The sequence below is a fragment of the Hyperolius riggenbachi genome, chromosome 5 (assembly GCF_040937935.1).
Source record: "Hyperolius riggenbachi isolate aHypRig1 chromosome 5, aHypRig1.pri, whole genome shotgun sequence".
In the NCBI taxonomy this organism is placed as follows: Eukaryota; Metazoa; Chordata; class Amphibia; order Anura; family Hyperoliidae; genus Hyperolius; species Hyperolius riggenbachi.
Window position 1 is genome coordinate 114,122,012 of NC_090650.1, and position 19,507 is coordinate 114,141,518.

Consider the following 19,507-nt stretch of genomic DNA (forward strand, 5'->3'; position numbering starts at 1 on the left):
CTTTGGCTGAAGTAGGGCTGAATCACACACCTGAAACAAGCATGCAGCTAATCCAGTCTGACTTCAGTCAGAGCACCTGATCTGCATGCTTGTTCAGGGGCTGTGGCTGAAAGTATTGGCAACACAGGATCAGCAGGAGAGTCAGGCAACTGGTATTATGTTAAAAGGAAAAATCCATATCCTTCTCAGTTTAGGTTCCCTTCAAAATAACACTACTTGCCTGGCAGTCTTGCTGATCCTCTGCCTCAAATACTTTTAGCCACAGCCCCTGAACAAGCATGCATAGCAGGTGCTCTGACTGAAGTCAGACTGGATTAGCTGTTTGCTTGTTTCAGGTGTGTGATTCAGCCACTGCTGCAGCCAAAGACATCAGCAGGAGAGTCAGGCAGCTGGTATTGTTTAAAAGGCAAAATCCATATTCCTCTCAGTTTAGGTTCCCTTTAAGAATTAGCAAATGTAACACACAACTTGGCATAACAAAGAAGAGCATGGGATCATGTAATGCTTCTGCAATCTAACTTCCAAACTGATTCACCTTTATGTAAAAGAATAATAGTATCAAAATGTTTGACATCCTGCTACTCCAATCCATGGCGTCAAATAAAATCCTAAACTTTTCCAATATCTCTCAGCTCGTCATCTTTTAGGAAGGCTGCTCACAAGTACAGGAATACCCATATTTACTTGTTCTTCACCACCCGATGAGAACTCTAGCAGCCATTATTTCAGTTCAGTAACACACAGGCCAGAAGCTGTGCGCAGTGAGGTGATGGCTGTTAAACATCTTGACAGGTGGAATGCCTAGTACACACCATACAATCTTCTGTTAGATTTTTCTGTTAAATATCAGAGGCAAAAACTTTAATTCATTGTGTGTAGGATTTAGCTCTACTGGAACAAATCATTCCCAAAAGATGTCAATGCCCAGTCAGTGTTTTTTGCATATCAGACTACAGAATATTTTTCTCTGAAAACAAAAAAAGTATGAAAAGCTGTGGTGTCAGGTTTCATACACTATTACAAATGTTTATAACAAGTTACATTTCCTCTGCTCTCTTGCAGACAGTTCAGTCAGAGACAGGCAGCTGCCAGTGATAGCTTTCCGTTTCAAAGTGGCGCGGTGCAGTGTGGCAAATGGACGCACTGCTACCACAGCCTAATGAAAGCCTATGGGGAAGTTCTGATATTCAGATATGCTAGCCCCACCCTTTTCTCTCACACACACCATTTGAAAGGATGACATCAGATGGGTTGTGCTGCACTTTTACTACTGGTCCTCTTTGGCTGTAGGCTGCTCACTGCTTTTATGATATTCAGAGATTTTAATGCCAAACTTCATTCAAAATGCAGCTTTTTCAATTGCTATTATTTCTGGCGTGGACATTATTGCAAGTAAAGTTCCATACACACTTTAGATTTTCATCACCCAAAACCTCTGTTTGTGATTGCTTCAGGTGAAAATCAAGACTGAGCTGTCCCCGGTGTTGCTGGACTATACACCACTAAATCGGAGGTGCAGCCAACTTCTGTTGTAGTTTTAGCATGGTGCCGCTCATTCCTCCCCTTCCCATAGCATAGATCACGTTTTTCACCTCGGATCCAAGTAGCATATCTGTACTGCATTCATTTCTAAACTGCCAACAGTCCAGTTCACTAATAGTCACTGCTAGCCTTATTCTACAATGAAAAGGTACTGTGAACCATAGACGACCTTTGACCTATGCGACCGGAGCGGTCGCTCAGGGCGCCGGCTTTCAACGGGGTGCCTATAGCTGGTTGCCTATACTGAGGGCACCTACACCTGGCTACCTATGGGGGGATAGAGACTTTGAACTGACTTCCTATACTGGGGGTACCTATGCTTGGCTACCTTTATTGAGGGCATCTACACATGACTTCCTATACTGGAGGCACCTATACTGAGTCTGAGGGCGGTTATTTTTTTTTTTGGGGGGGGCGCACTGCGGATATAACGCATGGTGCAAATTGTCGGTGCTGTGCTATCATTCTAAATGAGGGGGGGGGGGGGGGGGGCGGCGGCGGCTAACTAGCAGGACAAAGTGCTTTGTTTAACCATTTCAGTGATGTTCTGTGAAGAAAAAAGATAGTAGCTTTTAAGCTGTGAGGAATCTTTTAGAGCAAAGTAGAAATGCTGACTTTCAGACCACTTTAAGGTGCCCACTAATGATACAATCTTGATTGTATAATCTTACCAGATCTATGTAGTAGAAAAATAAACTGAGTGAATAAACTCTGAATGGATACTTTAGATAGTACCTCATATTACAGTGAAGTGGTAAGATTGTACAATCTAGATTGTATCATTAGTGGGCACCTTTACTCTTCAAAGCAAAGCTATCCAGCTAAAAGAGTGATGGTGAGTGATACACGTGTGTATGACCTCAGATCTTCTGCAATGAAGATACTGACAATCCCCACACAAGGGTAAGTATATCACACTCCCACCTACCTCCACCAATGTCATGTGGGGTTCTACTTTCGATTATGTTCTCTCCTGCAGAAAAACTGTAATGTCTAACTTCCTGTCCATGATGCAATCCTGGCCTGACCTGAACCTAGGCATACACATAATGATTGTTCCAGACAATTCAGCCACTTTGATTGAATCTGCTGAACATCAACTGCCCCCAACTTAGCAAATAAAATCAGTTTCAATACATTGTGGGCAGTTTATTGATTGTGATTGTGATCAGATGTGTTGGAGAACGTCCTTGTGCTCATGTAGGGGAGGAGTAGTGGGGGATTGGTGGCTGCACAGTGTTGCACTGCATTGAACAGTATAGCGCTCGCCATCCAACAGATGCTCAATACGTTTCAGCTGAAATCTATTAAAATTGAGTTTGCAGTGTGGCGAAGAAATCAATCACTATTCAATTCATTTATGATCCAGGGTTGCAAACCGTCTGTTTTTGGATGGGCAGTCTGTATAAAACAACTCTCAAACTCTTGCTGTCCTTATTGTCCATTTGTTTTATTATGCTGTGAGTATAAATGTGCCTCTGTTTCCCGAATTATGGGGAGTCATGGGATTGGCATATCAGGCCATAATCGATCTGTGCATGGCTAGCTTAACTGCCATGGGTACTTTCCAATCAGCATACCGACTGAGAAGTAGCTATTGAATCACCCGCAATAACCTCAGATGTCCATCAGAGCAGTTACAGAAACTGATCCCAGCACTCTGCACAGTTTTGTGCTGGTGCATGATATACTAAACACCTGCTTTTAGCCTTTGGAATCAAACATTATTAATAAATTACCAGAAAAATAAATTTCAGGAGGATAAAATAAAATTGACATGATTTTTCTGTAATTGATTGGGACAGTGGTACATAGTGGCTGGATAGTGTAATGGTTAAGGGCTCTGCCTCTGATGTAGGAGTCCTGGGTTCAAATCCTGGCTCTTCCTACTCAGTAAGCCAGCACCTATTCAGTAAGGAGTTCATTGGGCAAGACTCCCTAACACTGCTACTGCCTACTGAGTGCGCTCTTGTGGCTGCCTCGCAAGCCCTTTAAATCCGACAGGAGAAAGGCGCTATACAAAAAAAGGAATTATTATTATTATTAATGTATGACCATCTCTCACAAATGTACATTGGGCAAATCAAGCTCTGAATAAATGACGGCCACAAGCCCTGTCAGTTGTGCTACCATTGGACTGTTCAGGCTCATTAACTTAAGGAAACATATGCTGTGATTTACTATGACATTATTGCAGCACATACCCCTTTATTATTGACTGTATTGCCAACTACCCCCTACTGTGGGGGAAATCATCGCAAGTAACCCTAGACACATACAATTGTGGTGATACTCCATAGTATCCATAATAGTATAGCAATGCTTTCCAAACACTCACTTTTATGTCTAATGAAGTAAAAATTATATATATAACTTTTTCAAATATATATATATGTATATATATATATATATATATATATATATATATATATATATATATATACTTTTTACATTTGGTATAGTCCAGATAACGGTCCAAGCTAAACAAATTACACAGAAAAGATAGATGGTTAAATAGATATTCATTAAGGTCCAATGGATGAATTCAGGAAGCATGAGTAGTTACATTTCTTTTTGTATGGCTTCCAGCATGGCCACATCTAAAAGGTTGAAAAGGGGACACCTGCTCTCTTGTCTTTTAATGAGTTGCTATAGAGTCTTCATTAAATCCAAATCAATGTTGATCAATAAGAACTAGCAAGTCATTTGAGTAACCTTCTGTCCTCACCACTGGATTAATTGACCCATGAGAAACTCAATAAAGTTGATTTGAAACTTAACACATATTTAGCCTCATGCTGTGCCTAGGTCTTCAAGCCAAATCCTGGTCTTGACATGTACCATAACCTGCACTATCGCCAGGCACGAAAAAAAAATCCATTTAAAGAAAATAAATATTAATAGTTCAGCCATCTATGCAATTTGTGTGATTATGCTGTTGTAAAGAAAGGCATAACCAGTAGCACAGACAGTATAATAATATGCTCTTTAAACTTTTAATATAGTCAAAGAATATTCAGATGTACAAGACAGAAATATAGTGCAACTGTAGGAAGGTGTAGCATAGACTATATTGGTAAAAAAAAAAAAAAATTGTAGTTGCAATTTTTTATATACATTTTTAAAATAATATATAATGAAAATCCTTGCCTATGTATGCCTAGTATTATTATATAGATGGGTTATTATTATGTTTACTTTTGTCATTCTCCACGTTCTCCTAGTCTGCCTAACTTATCAGCTTATTTTTTCCTCACAGAAAATAAGATTCAACCTTCACTACCAGACATACAATGATAATACTACAACACAACATATTATTATTTTAGAGAGAGACACAATGATTGAAATATTAAAAAATGCAGAATATGAGGATATCCACTTCCTGCTCTGATATGATTTTACTTCATAAATATCACTTTAGAACTGAACAATGTGGTAATACCATCTCTTCTACCTGTCTGAATATCCGGCTGCCTAGTATAGATAATGTCTAAGTTATATATTATAAAATACTGTCAATAAAGCTGCCATGTATGCAGTGACAGAAAAGAAATATCCATTGCATCACTACAGAAATCCATGAGTCACTGTGATAATACGTTTGCACCTGTCGTCTCAGCATAAAAGGCTGTGTGGTAAAGTGTCACAATAAAGGCACATTAGTACATTCAGCCCATAGGATGCCCGGCATAAGGAATGCTTTGCAGTTACAGTGATATGAGTCTAAACTATTTTATGCCCTTGTCAGAAAAAGGAACAAACAAAGATGTGACCAGAAATGTCATAAAATATAAATAATAGAAAGAAAAAAACACTTTAAATAAAATAACTAATATGTGGATATGGGTGTTACTATTATTATTATCTGAGGTTAATGTAAATTGGACAACAGTAGAGCTAGAGCAGACTAATACTGAACAGACTTTGGTCACAAAACAGTCAATTAATGCTTTATTTCTGTTCCTTAAAAAAAGAACAAAACTGCCGAGGTAAAACAAAAAATGCTGTGTTTCTATTCATGTATCGGCACCTGTACAGTGTTAATATATATAGTAATTTTCCATGTCCACAGACAGTCTGAACTGTACAATTTCAGTTACAGACGAACTCAAAAATGTACACTAAACTATTCCAAGTCTGACAGGATGTCAATAATAGATGTGACAGGTGCTACATTCAACAGATGAACAGCGATAGTGAAAGCAAGAAAATGAGGCTCAGAGACACCCAAACATGATTGTAAACACAAACAACGGCGACGCAGTTCACATATAAAAGGTGAAAAAGAAAATTCCTATTGATGTGAGAACAAGAAATAACACCGTTTTAATCTCTTAGCAACCTGAAATGCAGCTTTCGGCTGATTACAGACGAGCTCTGCAATGATAGATCTGTGATAAAAATCTACAACTTTCAACTCAAACGCAGCACGGATGACAGATGCAGCTATGCAGAGACACTCATGTTAATAAGCCCCCATCATAGATGACAGAAAAAATAAGAAGAAGCAGACCTGTCCCTACCTTTTTTCTGTGAAAACATCGGAGACTGCCCTTGTGAAAAAGTTGCTTTTTCCTCAGAGAAATACTCAGGTTGGTTGTATGAATTCAGGGCCATGTCCATTTCTGAGTACTCGCTTTTAAACATGTTTCCAGGGTAACTAGAGGTATAAGCCTGATTCACCGCCCAGGCCTGATCCATATATATATTATTGCTGTGTAGGACATGAGCCTCACAAGAACTGTAGTTCTGACTATCTTCAATATAAGTGCAATAATCAGTGGGCTGCATGCAGTAGGTGTTAACAGCTGGCTGGGGCATATCGTACATTTCTTGAATGCAGTAGTTCATTTTGATATCCGGAACCAGCTGCTACTTTACATAGGCACCACACACAAACACGTATGCATGCATAGACATAGAGTGAGGAGAGAAAATGATGAATATCAAGCAGTGGCTGATATCTCTCCAAGCTAAGCACCGTGAGTGCGATTTGGAGCTGCAACTTCTGTGCTAAGGTCCTATTTATATCTAGGATGCCACGGAGCAGCCAAACATGTTGGAAAAGAGATTTATAACAGTTTAAGGTCCTAATCTATGAGCCCCAGCTAAATCCTGAGGAAGATGGCTGCTCAGACAGGTAGCAGAGGGTATTAGAGAGACAACACACGGAGCGCCAGACACCCATCCTGCCTTGCTTCAACTTTGTGTCAGAACTCTGCACAGTCATATTTAGCATGACATATGAGTGCTTATGCTACACATGACAACTCGAGGAGTAAAGCCTGAGTGAGACAAGGGGCTATGCGAAATCCTAAAATCAATAGGCTGGAGTTTTTAACTCTATCCCTTTACAAATTCAATAGGAGGACCTAGATGACCTATACCAGAATTCAAAAGGTAGACATTGTAGCATCCTAATCCTCGATCAGTTCTATTGATTTGGTGTTACAGAATTAAACCGCACAGTAAAGAAGGACCTGCTGGCTGATGACGGGTTATTGATTGGAATTCATATGCTGCCTCAGCTATTTTTAATCCATCTTGAGTGTGTTAGCGTTGTAAGAAAAGACATCCTATAAATGTAATGCCAGGGTTACAGAATCAACAGATTTACCTTATTTGTACGTTTACCATATATTTTGTGTATATAAATACTGTAAGCTTAGGCATTATAAACTATCTGCTATTGGGTGTGAAAAGTTTGCAACTCTTCCCTGAGAGAGACGATAAGCAGCATGCATGTGAAGCAGCCTGCAAGTGACTGCAATTGCACACTTTCAGTTGAAGTAACTTTTAGAGTTTAAGTAACTTTTTAGAGACTCTCACTACATTCTCCAACAACCCAGGCAAACATTTTTAAAAAATACAGGTTTGGTGGGCTGAAGCATTTATGCTGTCAAATGTTCCCCATTCTTGAAGAATCTGAAAGGAAGGCAACTTCAGTCAAAATGTTTCTATTTGATTTCGGACTGGCGAAGAATTAGAACATCAGTCAGGTTGTTATTGCTCTCTGTGCCTCCCCCCCCCCCCCCCCCCATGAGATTTTCCATCTACCGGAAGATTTTTCTTATTGCTTTATGTATTCCCATTGCAGAGATCTGATGACTTAACTTCATGTGACCCAGTCCCTGGAACTGGAGAGGAGCATAAATTGTACATGTAAAAAGGGCTTACAGTAAAAAGGGTGTCGGTGATAGCTGCTAGTAGAGTATCTATAAAATTACTAATATTCTACTAGTTCATTCTAATTTTAAAATATTGGTACCAATATTTAACTATGACCTAACCTTACCCTAACACTAGCACTCCCTCTTGATGCCTAACATTCACCAATCTCCCCCGGCGCTGCCTAACCATATAACCATAAAACCCCCCCTGGTGGTGCCGAGCACAAAGGACCCCCAACGCTGCCTAACCCTAAGGCCCCCCTGACGCTGCCTAACCCTAAAACTTACCTGGTGGAGCATAACATTACCCCCCCGCCTGACACTTAGTACCTTCCCACCAGCGCCTAACACTAAAGACTCCCCTCTGCTGGCCAACCCTATCCACCAATCCGCTGCATACCCACTATGTGCAGCAGCAGTTTGCATAGCGGGTGGTCCTAGTGCCCGCTGTTTGTTGACGTGCACCCAAATTACTGGTAATAGCCACTAATTGAGCCAATTAACATTGCTGCCTATGGTGGCGACATTTTTACCAAAGCTCATCTGGCACTTTTTTTTAACTGTTTCAAGTGTAAATCTCCTAGACTAGAACACAGAGAGCAATTCAAACCTGGCAGAGGTGTGTACTATTTCACGTTCAACCCAAACCAGAAAAACACTTTGACTGTATTTATATTTGTAAGGCCCTATGTATTTAGAGTATCAAACAAGCCTTTATCTGCATAATTGGCAACCATCTTTAGCTTGCTTTAATGCCAATATATCATACTTATTAATTAGAGAGATTTCAAAGGGAAACAAATGCTATCGCTTTTTCACACGTGAGGGATGACACAAATTTATCTCATGAATTATTTCTCCCAGCTTTTTTTTAATTTATCTATAAAATAACTTTACAGCACTTTCCAAACATAAAAATCCCTGAAAATAAGTTATTCCTAATTTAACTTCAATAATTATTTCCCCACCTTACTTTCAGTATAGTTTTTTTTTTTACTTAAAGAGGCACTGCGATGACATATAGGAGAATGTTAAACTTTATTCAAGATACACAATTTAAAGCGGACCCAAACCAAACATTTTTTTTTATTCAAAATATTTAGTTGCACCACTCTGATACATACAAAGATAAACAAACACTCTTTCAAGCCTATGAACATTTCAGTGCATGCTTTTCACCCTTCTCTTTCCATAACTAGGATTATACAGGTGGCAGCCATTAGCAATTCCTCCTTTGCCAGACACCTCCTACTCCACCAGTCTGCCGGATTCTGTCCCGGCAATATGAAAGGAAGGGAGGGGTTCCTCTAATAAATGTAAAATATTTTATATTTGTCATCATGCAGCTGAACAAAGGCTGCTATTTATTATTATTAATTCAGTGCTGCTTATCTTTGGCTACATACACAGTGCAATCTAACCCGCTGAACTTTGCCTGCATGGCTTGCCTGCCTGTATATTTCAACTTACTGCTAAACTGTGCATAAATATCTTTATCATTTGTGGTACCAATATCTCTGTGACGTCAATGTTACAGGTTGATCAACATTTAGGCTATCTTATCATATGCAGAAGTTTGTACTATTGGTTAGACAGGTGTTGTGTGTGTGGGGTGTGTGCTGACGGCGCCATAGGAGAGCTGGGTGGCCATTTGGTGACTCTTTTTAATTAGATGTTTGTCTATGTTTTTTTTTTATTAATACAAAGGTGATTTTTGATATTTTATACAAAACCATTGTGGTCGTTTGACTCAACTTCCCTCATTCTTTATCCTGAAAGTTTTTTGATATATTTATTATTATAATTTAGAAAATAGATTTTATTTCTGAAATCTTGTATTTTTAATTTGGGTCCACTTTAACATTAATTATCCTGGTTTCAGCATCAAAAGCATTTCCTATATCTATATATTGCCCTATATTGGTCAATAACTCTGCCCTTCCCTGTGATGTTTAGCCTAGGCCAGAGATGGCTAACCTTGGCACTTCAGCTGTCGTGGAACTACAAGTCCCATGAGGCATTGCAATACTCTGACCAGGGCCGGATTTGTACTTTTTACCGCCCAAAGCCAACTATACCATCTGTATGGTTGTTATCTCTGTGTGCCCCAATGAGAATTCGCCTTACTTTCCATCATTGGTGTCACAGACAATAGCTATTTTAGTAATACGTGTATAGATTAGAAGTTATGTTTTGAAATTTTATGTTATGTTTGCCATCTCATTAATGATGGACCTATTGTGTCACCATGAGAGTTAGACTGATGTATACCTGCAGGATAGAGCTTACAGGTCTTGCAGGGACGGCACAAGTACAGGACAGAGAGTTCAAAGGTTAAAGCTGTTCTTGTAGATAGGGATGACGGCATAGAACAGCTTTCCTGCCCCTCACTGAGCCGCCCCTAAACTTTTGGTGCCCTAGGCCATGGCCTATGTGGCCTTGCCAGAAATCCGGCCCGGACTCTGACAGCTCTATGCATAACTCGGGGAGGCAGAGGCATGATGGGATTTGTAGTTTTGTCACAGCTGGAGTGCCAAGGTTAGCCATCACTGGCCTAGGCTATGGTGTTATGAAGCCTTCCTCTCCCAGTGCATTCTGGGTAACAAGGTGTTGTTTTTGCTCACTTTAAAACACATAACAAACAAGCATACACAGTGATGCACCTTGCCAGCAGGAAAAGGATTAGGTTACTACTTAAGGACCGCCTATAGGCGGTATGCGGCGGCGGGTTTAAGTGGTTATTACATGGAAACGGCCACTCGACTGTCTCCGTGAACAGTGTGCGAGCCGCCGATCGCGGCTCGCACGCCTAATGTAAACACGCGGGGAAGATATCCCCACTGTTTACATCAATACGGCGCTGTAAGGCAGATCGGCGTAAGGCAGATCGGCGATCCATGGCCTCTGATTGGCCGGGGATTGCCGTCATTTGATAGGCTGAAGCCTATCCTACAATGCGCAGGACGGACATCCGTCGTGCGCAGCTGAATGAGGGAGAGGGAGGTAAGGAGAAGGAGGGAGCACGGAAAACGCTGCGGAGGGGGGCTTTGAAGAGCCCCCCCCCCCTTGGCCACACGGAGCAGTCGGCGATCAGGCTCCCCAGCAGGTCATCCCCCTAGTGGGGAAAAAAGGGGGGAAGTCTGATCGCCCTGCCATGCACACAATCTGCGCTGCGGGCTGGAGAGCCCACGCAGCGCAGATCTGCAATAACAGCCCCGGTCCTTAAGTGGTGGAAGTATTTGAAAGTGGACAAACACTGACTAAATACATTATAAAGAATAAGAAAAACAAACAATTTACATTCAGTAAAATTTAGTTTTATATGCTTAAAATATGTTTTATATAGATAAGTTGAAGAACAGATTAGGAGAGATAATTCACAAAAAGTTTTATGATCAAACCCCTGGGTAAGTTAAAGCAGATTTTAGCTCATTGCAGTTCTCTTTAAGATAATTTTTAAGCCCAAGTTAACCCTACAAGTTATTTTTTATTTAGCCTTAAAGGGAAGGTTCAGGGAGGGGATTAAAAAAATAAAAATAAATTTCCACTTACCTGGGGCTTCCTCCAGCCCGTGGCAGGCAGGAGGTGCCCTCGCCGCCGCTCCGCAGGCTCCCGGTGGTCTCCGGTGCCCGACCCGACCTGGCCAGGCCGGCTGCCAGGTCGGGCTCTTCTGCGCTCCATTTCCTGGCACTTCTGCGTCCCACGCCGGCGCGCTGACGTCATCGGACGTCCGCCGGGCTGTACTGCGCATGCGCAGAACTACTGCGCCTGCGCAGTACAGCCCGGCGGACGTCCGATGACGTCAGCGCGCCGGCGTGGGATGCAGAAGTGCCAGGAAATGGAGCGCAGAAGAGCCCGACCTGGCAGCCGGCCTGGCCAGGTCGGGTCGGGCACCGGAGACCACCGGGAGCCTGCGGAGCGGCGGCGAGGGCACCTCCTGCCTGCCGCGGGCTGGAGGAAGCCCCAGGTAAGTGAAAATTTATTTTTATTTTTTTCTTTTAATCCCCTCCCTGAACCTTCCCTTTAACAGAAATATCACCTTTGGAAATGTCAGTCACATGAACCAGAGTCCTATGCACAAAGTATAGCATTATGAGCTCAGGGAGTTTTCCTCTGCACAGTGCCACCATTACCATGCCCAGCTCCTCCGTTTGCTGCTTCCTGTGGATCTCCGGGAAGAGGTGGGCATGATCAACTTTGTGTTCACAAGAAAAAGTAGGCTGGTGCATCCTCCAGCTTACTCCCTGACATCTTCCTGTATGTGATGGTGGATAGGAGGAGGAATTTGGAGAGAAGACATACTGCTATTCCATCAAATCAAGGTGCATCTAACATACCTGTAGCAAGTTACAACTGCAAACCAAGTCAGCTAGGCAATTAAAAAAAAATGCAAAAATGGTTTATGCGTAATGCCCATGTCCTTGTGGATTGCAAACCATGATATACCAGGAAAGCCACAGCTCTCAAAAGAATTGCACACCGCACTAAGCCCCCGCCAACACTTAGCCTCCGCCCATAACTGCGCCACCCACACTAAGGCACCACACATAACTGAACCACCCACATTAAGCCACCAACCACAGGTCCCATGCAGTTAGTAAATAGGATTCTACAAAATACGCATTAATAATACATGCTTAAACTAAGTCTTTCAAAGATGGCAACAGAAAGAATTTTTTTTTCACACTTGCCTAATTGTTTGTAAAGTATTCTTATTTGCCTTCCTGTAACAGACATGATAAGGTAACACAGGAAAAAAATATTGTCCATAAAATTAGCAAGCTGATAAAGTGTGGGGTAATGGTGCCCATACATCACTCGTTTTGGCGGCCGATCGATTATCCACCTTGATAATTATTGTTAGACTTGATTCAAAATCGGTGCTACCAAGAGCATGCCCCATTGAGGGTGTGACTAATTTTGGCTTCCTCCATTTGCACTCAGACTCCACTGCTGTATAGGCGGCGAGTCCATGGAGGCGGTGCCACAAGGCTGATTCCCAAGAGATATCATGCTGAAATCAATCGGGCTACGATGTATGAACAGCTGACAAATCTGTCCCTTGGTAGAATCTACCCATCATTGCTAGATGTATGGACACCTTAACCTCCCTGGTGGTATGATTATTTCCAAATTTTAGGGCCTAAAAGTGGTGCAATTTTTTTGCATCCGTCCAGACCCTAAAAACGTAAAACAATCATGCTGCCAGAAAGCCTGCAGCAGCTTCTGCACTTACTCACCTCCCTGGGATCCAGCGCTGCAGTTCTCCGTCCCTCCTCCGGGCAGGGTTGCCAACCCAATTTCTCATTTTTCCTGGACAAAATAGTAAAAAAATCTGGACACCCCAAGTTTTGGGCGAACAGGGGGCGGAGTCAGGAGCGGAGTCAGTAGCAGGATTTTTAGGCAACTTCTTGTGAATTTCGGGTGGAAAGAAACATAGCTGAAGCAGGTGATTACTGCACAAGGCTCATGTGAAACAGCCCTCCTGAACTGAGAACACTTGTTTCCCCATAAAAGAAACATGATGTCAGTGCTATATAAATACATAATAATAATATGATAGGTCTATGACTATGGTAGGATTAGAGTGTGAGATCCTCTTAGGACAGTCAGTGACAGGACTATGTACTCTGTAAAGTGCTGCAGAAGATGTCAGTGCTATATAAATATATAATAATAATATGGTAGGACATTAGACTATGACTATGGTAGGATTAGATTGCGAGCTCCTCTGAGGGCAGTCAGTGACATGACTATGTACTCTGTAAAGTGTTGCAGAAGATGCCAGTGCTATAAAAATACATAATAATAACTAATATGGTAGGACATTAGACTATGATTATGATAGGATTAGATTGTGAGCTCCTCTGAGGACAGTCAGGCAGACACATGACTATGTATTCTGTAAAGTGCTGCAGGAGATGTCAGTGGAATATAAATACATAATAATAATAATATGGTAGGTCATTAGACTATGACTATGGTAAGATTAGTTTGTGAGCTTTTCTGACAGTCAGTGACATGACTATGTACTCTGTAAAGTGCTGCAGAAGATGTTAGGGCTATACAGGGGCGTTTCTAGAGTCCTCGGAGATCGGGGGCACCTGTGGGCACCAGGTGGGGAGGTATATGCGGCGCGTGCCGCGGCAAATAATGGGCGTGGCCATGAGGTGAGTGGGCGTGGCCATGGGTGCTGCCAAATGTACATGAACTTAGCAGCGATGGAGCCCCCTGTCCTTTATTTAGATAATTTACAATCAGTATAGGCATAGATCAAAGATGTATACGCACATACAATTTTGATTGGTCAATCACTGACCACCAATTTTACCACCCCCGTGCAGTAAGTGGGCCAACAGACAATGAATTTTATGAACAGAGCTAAAATTGGCTAATCAAAATTGTATGTGTGTACCAGGCTTTACAGCTAATACTGTACATACTGAAAGTAGCAGGGATCAGCATACAATACAGATGGTTTACAATCAGTAAAGGCACAGAGTAACACCTTACACTGTACACACTGGAGGTAGATCAGCACACAGTGCAGGCACTAGAGAACAGCGTATACTGTACATACTGTAGGCAGCAGAATTCAGCACACTGCAGCTAGTGTGCCAAAAATATGAGGATCACGTTGTGCGGCGCGCTTATTGCGCCGCACCGAAAAATGGGTGGGCCATGGACCAGAATGTAGGTGTGGTAACGGGTGGAGACAAATTTACATGAACCTAGCAATGGTGGGACATTATATTAGGACAGTGGTGGCGAACCTTTTGGAGGCCGAGTGCCCAAACTGCAACCAAAAAGTCACTTATCTATTGCAAAGTGGCAACAGCAATTTAAACTAAATACTGTACAAACGTTTTAACTCATACATTAATATTATGGAAAATCCAAGTTGAAAATAAACTGTGAAGATAAACAATTTCATCCATCCTAATCCTGAAAAATGTATTCAATTTTTTAGAACCTCCCAGGAGGGGACAGCGGCGACTAGGAGGGGACAGCGGGCAGTGCCAGGCACCCCTGGGGAGGAGATCCGTGGCACCCCAGGACAGATTGGGGGCACGTGCACCCCCAAAATAGGGCTAGCGACGCCCCTGGGGCTATACAAACACATAATATGGGAGAACAATAGCATATGACTATAGTAGGATTAGAGTGTGAGCTCCTTTGAGGACAATCAGTGTGTGTGCGTGACATGCAGCCCTGCCTGGCTGCCAGGGTTCTGCATTATGTCACACACACTGAGGTTACAGGGCTGCATCCTGATTCTCACTGTGGATGGTGCAAATATTCCCAGGCAGACCAGAGCACATAACACACATCATCAAAATTCATACCTTACTCTGTGTCTGGCTGCTGTTATCTGAGGAGAGACGCTAATAACACAGAGGGGGAGGGGCAGCGGGGGCTGAAGGCTGAACAGTGCACGATGCTATTTTCCTCTCTTCCCTACAGCTACAGCTGCTGCTGTTTCCTGGACGGGGTTGGAAGGGGCGGGCTTGCTGGCTGCCTGACTTTCATTGGCTGGAGAGAGGCACCAGCATACGAATCAGCATTACTGATAGTAGGGCGGGCGGGGGAAGGAGGAAATAGAAGCCAGGGGCTTCTTACAGAGCTGCCACTGAGGACCAAGTTGCCTGTAGCCGTGGTGCGCACACAAGATTGCGGCAGTGTTGACATTTTTAGACGGACACATGCTCCTAAGTACGGGCAGGTACGGACAGGGTACATTTGACATCATATGTACGGACTGCTCGTACTTTGACGGACGGTTGGCAACACTGCCTCCAGGTGGCGCTGTAACCCTATAGTGAGATCACCGGTTGTTATAATGACAACAGGCGGCAATATCACCAGGGAGAGCCTCAGAGGGAATGGCAGGAATAAGTTTGGCTGCTGGCGTCTGGATCCCGGGAAGGTGAATTGAAACGCCATTGCTCTGCATTAACCTCGTGGTGGTCACCACAAGTCTGGCTCGGGATCACCGCTCTGAACTGCGGATTTCCAACGCCGAGCCTCACCCGCGGTTACCGCTAAGGAGGTTAAAGCAGCTAACTGCTTAATCTCTTTGTAGCTATAAAAGTGAACAATGGTGGGTTTTGAAAAGGGCAGGAAAACTAAAGAAATGTGCACAGTTTCAGTTAGTGTACTGTAACTAACTACAAAGGGCTTGATTCACTACAATGTGATAACTATTATCACGGTCGCGGTAGCGTTTTGCGTGCCTTATAACACGCGTAAGGTTTTTTGCGCGCAAATGCGAATTTTCGCCCGTTGTTGTGCAAACATTTATGGTTGCTGGCGAAAAACTTTACATGTGTTATAATGCGCGCTACACGCTAACGCGGCCATGATAATAGTTATAACGGTTTAGTGAATCAAGCCCAAAGTGTGACCAGATTAGTTTAATGTTTATTTAATTGTCAGAGGAAGATGTCAGACCAGTGGTCAAACCTTTATGTCCCACCAACAACCTATATGTCCAGGGCTGGTTTTTCTATAAGGTACAGTAGGCATGAGCCTACAGGCGCCTTACCGACGAGAGGCGGTCCCCCTCTATGAATGTCCCCCTGGCAACGATTACATCTGCCGCCAGTGGGAGCATCACTCCTCCCATCGCTGTTGTACCTGTGCAGAAGAGCTCCTGTCTTCTCTGCTCCCTCCCGCAGATGTAGTATTCAGGCTGCAGCACTTACTTACTCCGAGTCCCGCTGGTCGGCAGCTGCGGTGTGCACTTTGCAGGCAGTGTCCTTAAGGGCCCTTGCTTGATGATGTCATCAAGAGGGGACCCTTACAATGCAGGAGGATGCCGTCGGTAATGTGCAGATCAAAGCGGCCGCCAGTGGGACAGGATGAAAGTAAGCTCCGCTGCCTGTATTCTACATCTGAGAGAGCCAGCCAGGGAGGGAGAGGAGCAGAGCAGAGCACTCCTGCATAGATTGGGGCCCCGCAACATTAAGCACAAACAGTAATGTAAAGTTGGCAGGGGAGACATGGAACACCTGCAACAGAAGGGAAAGGAGAAGGGCAAGGGACGTCTGTGCATCGCAGGGTGGATGAGAGCCACTGCCTGCAAGGCTGGAGCCAAGAGAGAGCAAGATACTGTCACAGCGTGGAGGTCAGACATGCCAAGGCTGTGGTGAAGTTGTTTTTTTTTCTTTTAACCCTCCTGTTGGTAACCCCGAACGTAGTTCGGGGTAAGCCACGCAGGAGGATTTCTCAGGCCCTGCTGGGCCGATCTGCATATTTTTTTTTTTTTGCTATACGCAGCTAGCACTTTGCTAGCTGCGTGTCCACACCAATCGCCGCCGCTCCGCCGCTACCCGCCGCACCCCCCCCAGACCCCTTGCGCAGCCTGGCCTATCAGCGCCAGGTAGCGCTGAGGGGTGGATCGGGACTCCCGATGACGTCATCACGACCGTCGCAGGAAAAGCCCTCCAGGAAATCCCGTTCTTTGAACGGGATTTCCTGATTGCAGATCGCGTAGCGGGTGGGTAGATGCCGCTGCACAGCGGCTATCATGTAGCGAGCCCTAGGCTCGCTACATGATTAAAACAAAAACAAAAAAAACTGCTGCGCTGCCCCCTGGCGGTTTTTAATAGACCGCCAGGAGGGTACTTGCCTGAATATGTGGTGGGGGAGTGAGTGAGTAGTGTGTGTGCACTTTATGTGTATACTGTACACTGTGAGTGTGTACTGTGTGTGTGTGTACTTTGTGTGTGGGTACTTTGTGGTGTGTGTGCGTGTATGTGTGTACTTTTCGTGTGTACTGCGAGTGTGTTTTAGGGCCCGTTTACACTGGGATGCATCTCTGAATCGTACACGGCACCTGTGCTGCTGCGAAAACGCCGGTGAATATCTTAGCCCTCCAATGGCTATAGGGATTCAGATGCATGCAGCAGGAAAGTTCAGCATGCCTGGGGACTAAGGGCTTGTTCACACTTAGGGCCTGTACACACTACTGCGCTTGCACTGCGTTTTAAATCGCAAAGCATTCATGAAAAGAGAAAAACGCGTTGCACCAGTGTGTACAGGTCTTCACGATTTTCATGATTTTTCAAAAGACCTTGCAATTAAAAATGCATGCGATTTTAAAAGCGCAGCACAAATGCAGCAGTGTGTACAGGCCCTAAGACCATCCCTCTCACTGCTCTTTTTTAAGCGCTGGCGATTTTAAAAATCGCCTTAAAAGCGCTAGTGCAATGGTCGCTTAAGTGAGTGTTCTCACATAAGCGATCTGCCTTCTATTGAATCGCAAACGCGGCTCCTGCACCATTTTCTGAGCGTTTGTATTTAAAAGAAAGTACAGGGAAATCGCAAAGCACTTGAAAAATCGCTTTGAATTGTGATTTTCCAAGCTCTTTAATAAATAAATACACTGTATTTATTCATTTCCAGGTCAAGGAGTTCACTTACTGACTGACGTCAGGTAGTGAAAAAATTAATTGCTGAGCAAAAGCGTTTCGAAAAGCGCCAGCGCTATCGCAAACGCTGGCGATTTGGCGAGCGATTTTCTAAATGCTTTTGCTTTTATTTGTGATGTGAACAAGGCCTAAGGGTACCCACCTCTCACCCACCAGCTGAATAGCAGAGCAGCGGAGCATGAATACCAACTCCGGCTTTGGGTCCCCGTATCTTCTTCCAAATTCCCTGGTTTTCCCCCAATCATTGCTTTGTGGGAAGGAAAAACAATCCTGATCCAAGGAAGCACCTGTTTGCTTCTTACACATTCTGCTGTTACCACCTTGGCACCAGTAACCATAGGTCACCTTCAGGGGATTTGTAGAAATATTGAGTTTAAAAGTCAGACCTGTTTTAGCTGCACAAGGTAGACCTACACAAGATCTAGCAACCAATTAATTATTAAGTGTGTAAATTAGCAATTTCTCCATTATGTCATTTTTGAAAATAACTAACCAATCTCAGCTTCTCTTTTCTGAAGTAAAGGTCCTGCCATTTCTTGTCCTAAAATTTTCAGTGGACGTTCAACTAATCTGCCTGTTTTCCTCGCAGTGGCATCTGCCATCAGGCTCGCTGGAGTGAAACTCCATTTTCTGCAAGAAAAACAAAACTGCAATAAACATATATCAGATCTGAACTAAGGGTACTTTAATTGCATTTTTGGAAAGCATTGAGAATGGATAGATTAACAGCTGGTTGTGCTCACAATGAGGAGATTTCTCTTCACTTCCTGTATAATTTATTGGGATTATCATGAAAGGAAAAGAGGGTATATAAATGCTTACATATACAGAAATAAAAACATGTTTTGTAAAATGGTGCAAATTTAAGAATTTCTGTCAAGTATGACTGCCGTCTTTGTCCCAATAGAAGAATGCTCCCATCACTTCCTGCAAAAGTGATTGATGGTATCTTGAAAGAAACAGGAAGTAAGGTAAAATATTTTCAGTGGCGGAATCTGATAAGAGTTTCTGACCAGAACTCAAAAGGGGTTTTGGTTTCAGTTCCACTTTACAGTAATCTTACAAACGTTCATCTTATTAGAAGTTTGTTTTATCTCTAGAGAAACCTTTCCACAAGGTTGCTAACAGTAAAATGCCCCCTGAGTGTGTCGTTTTGCTGATTACTACATGCGGTTACTCAAGAGTTGCAGCGGATTACTCATGTAGGAAGAGGGAAGTTACTGGGGCTTTTACTGGTAAGAAAGTACTTTATAAAGGACAGCAAAAGGTACTGATTTCAGAGTGAGGATAAAAGCCTATTTGCACTTAAAGCAAACCTATGAGATGAAAAAGTTGGTAATTTAGATACTAGGAAAGGGG

At 43.2% G+C, this 19,507-nt stretch overlaps 1 protein-coding gene across 15 annotated transcripts in view; it reads right to left on the reverse strand.

Annotated features, from left to right (window-relative positions):
* Positions 1–19,507, reverse strand: part of THRB (thyroid hormone receptor beta) — a 479,584-nt gene that overhangs the window by 44,434 nt on the left and 415,643 nt on the right. For 9 of the 15 annotated variants that reach the window (XM_068236158.1, XM_068236155.1, XM_068236157.1 and 6 more), the window contains one exon: positions 18,642–18,778. The exons of 5 other annotated variants lie outside the window; for them this stretch is intronic. In XM_068236158.1, the coding sequence (XP_068092259.1) occupies positions 18,642–18,750 (109 nt within the window). In that variant the 5' untranslated portion in view covers positions 18,751–18,778. Of the gene's footprint in view, positions 1–6,068; positions 6,529–18,641; positions 18,779–19,507 lie in introns of those variants that run through there. One more of the 15 variants, XM_068236150.1, reaches the window with a different exon arrangement.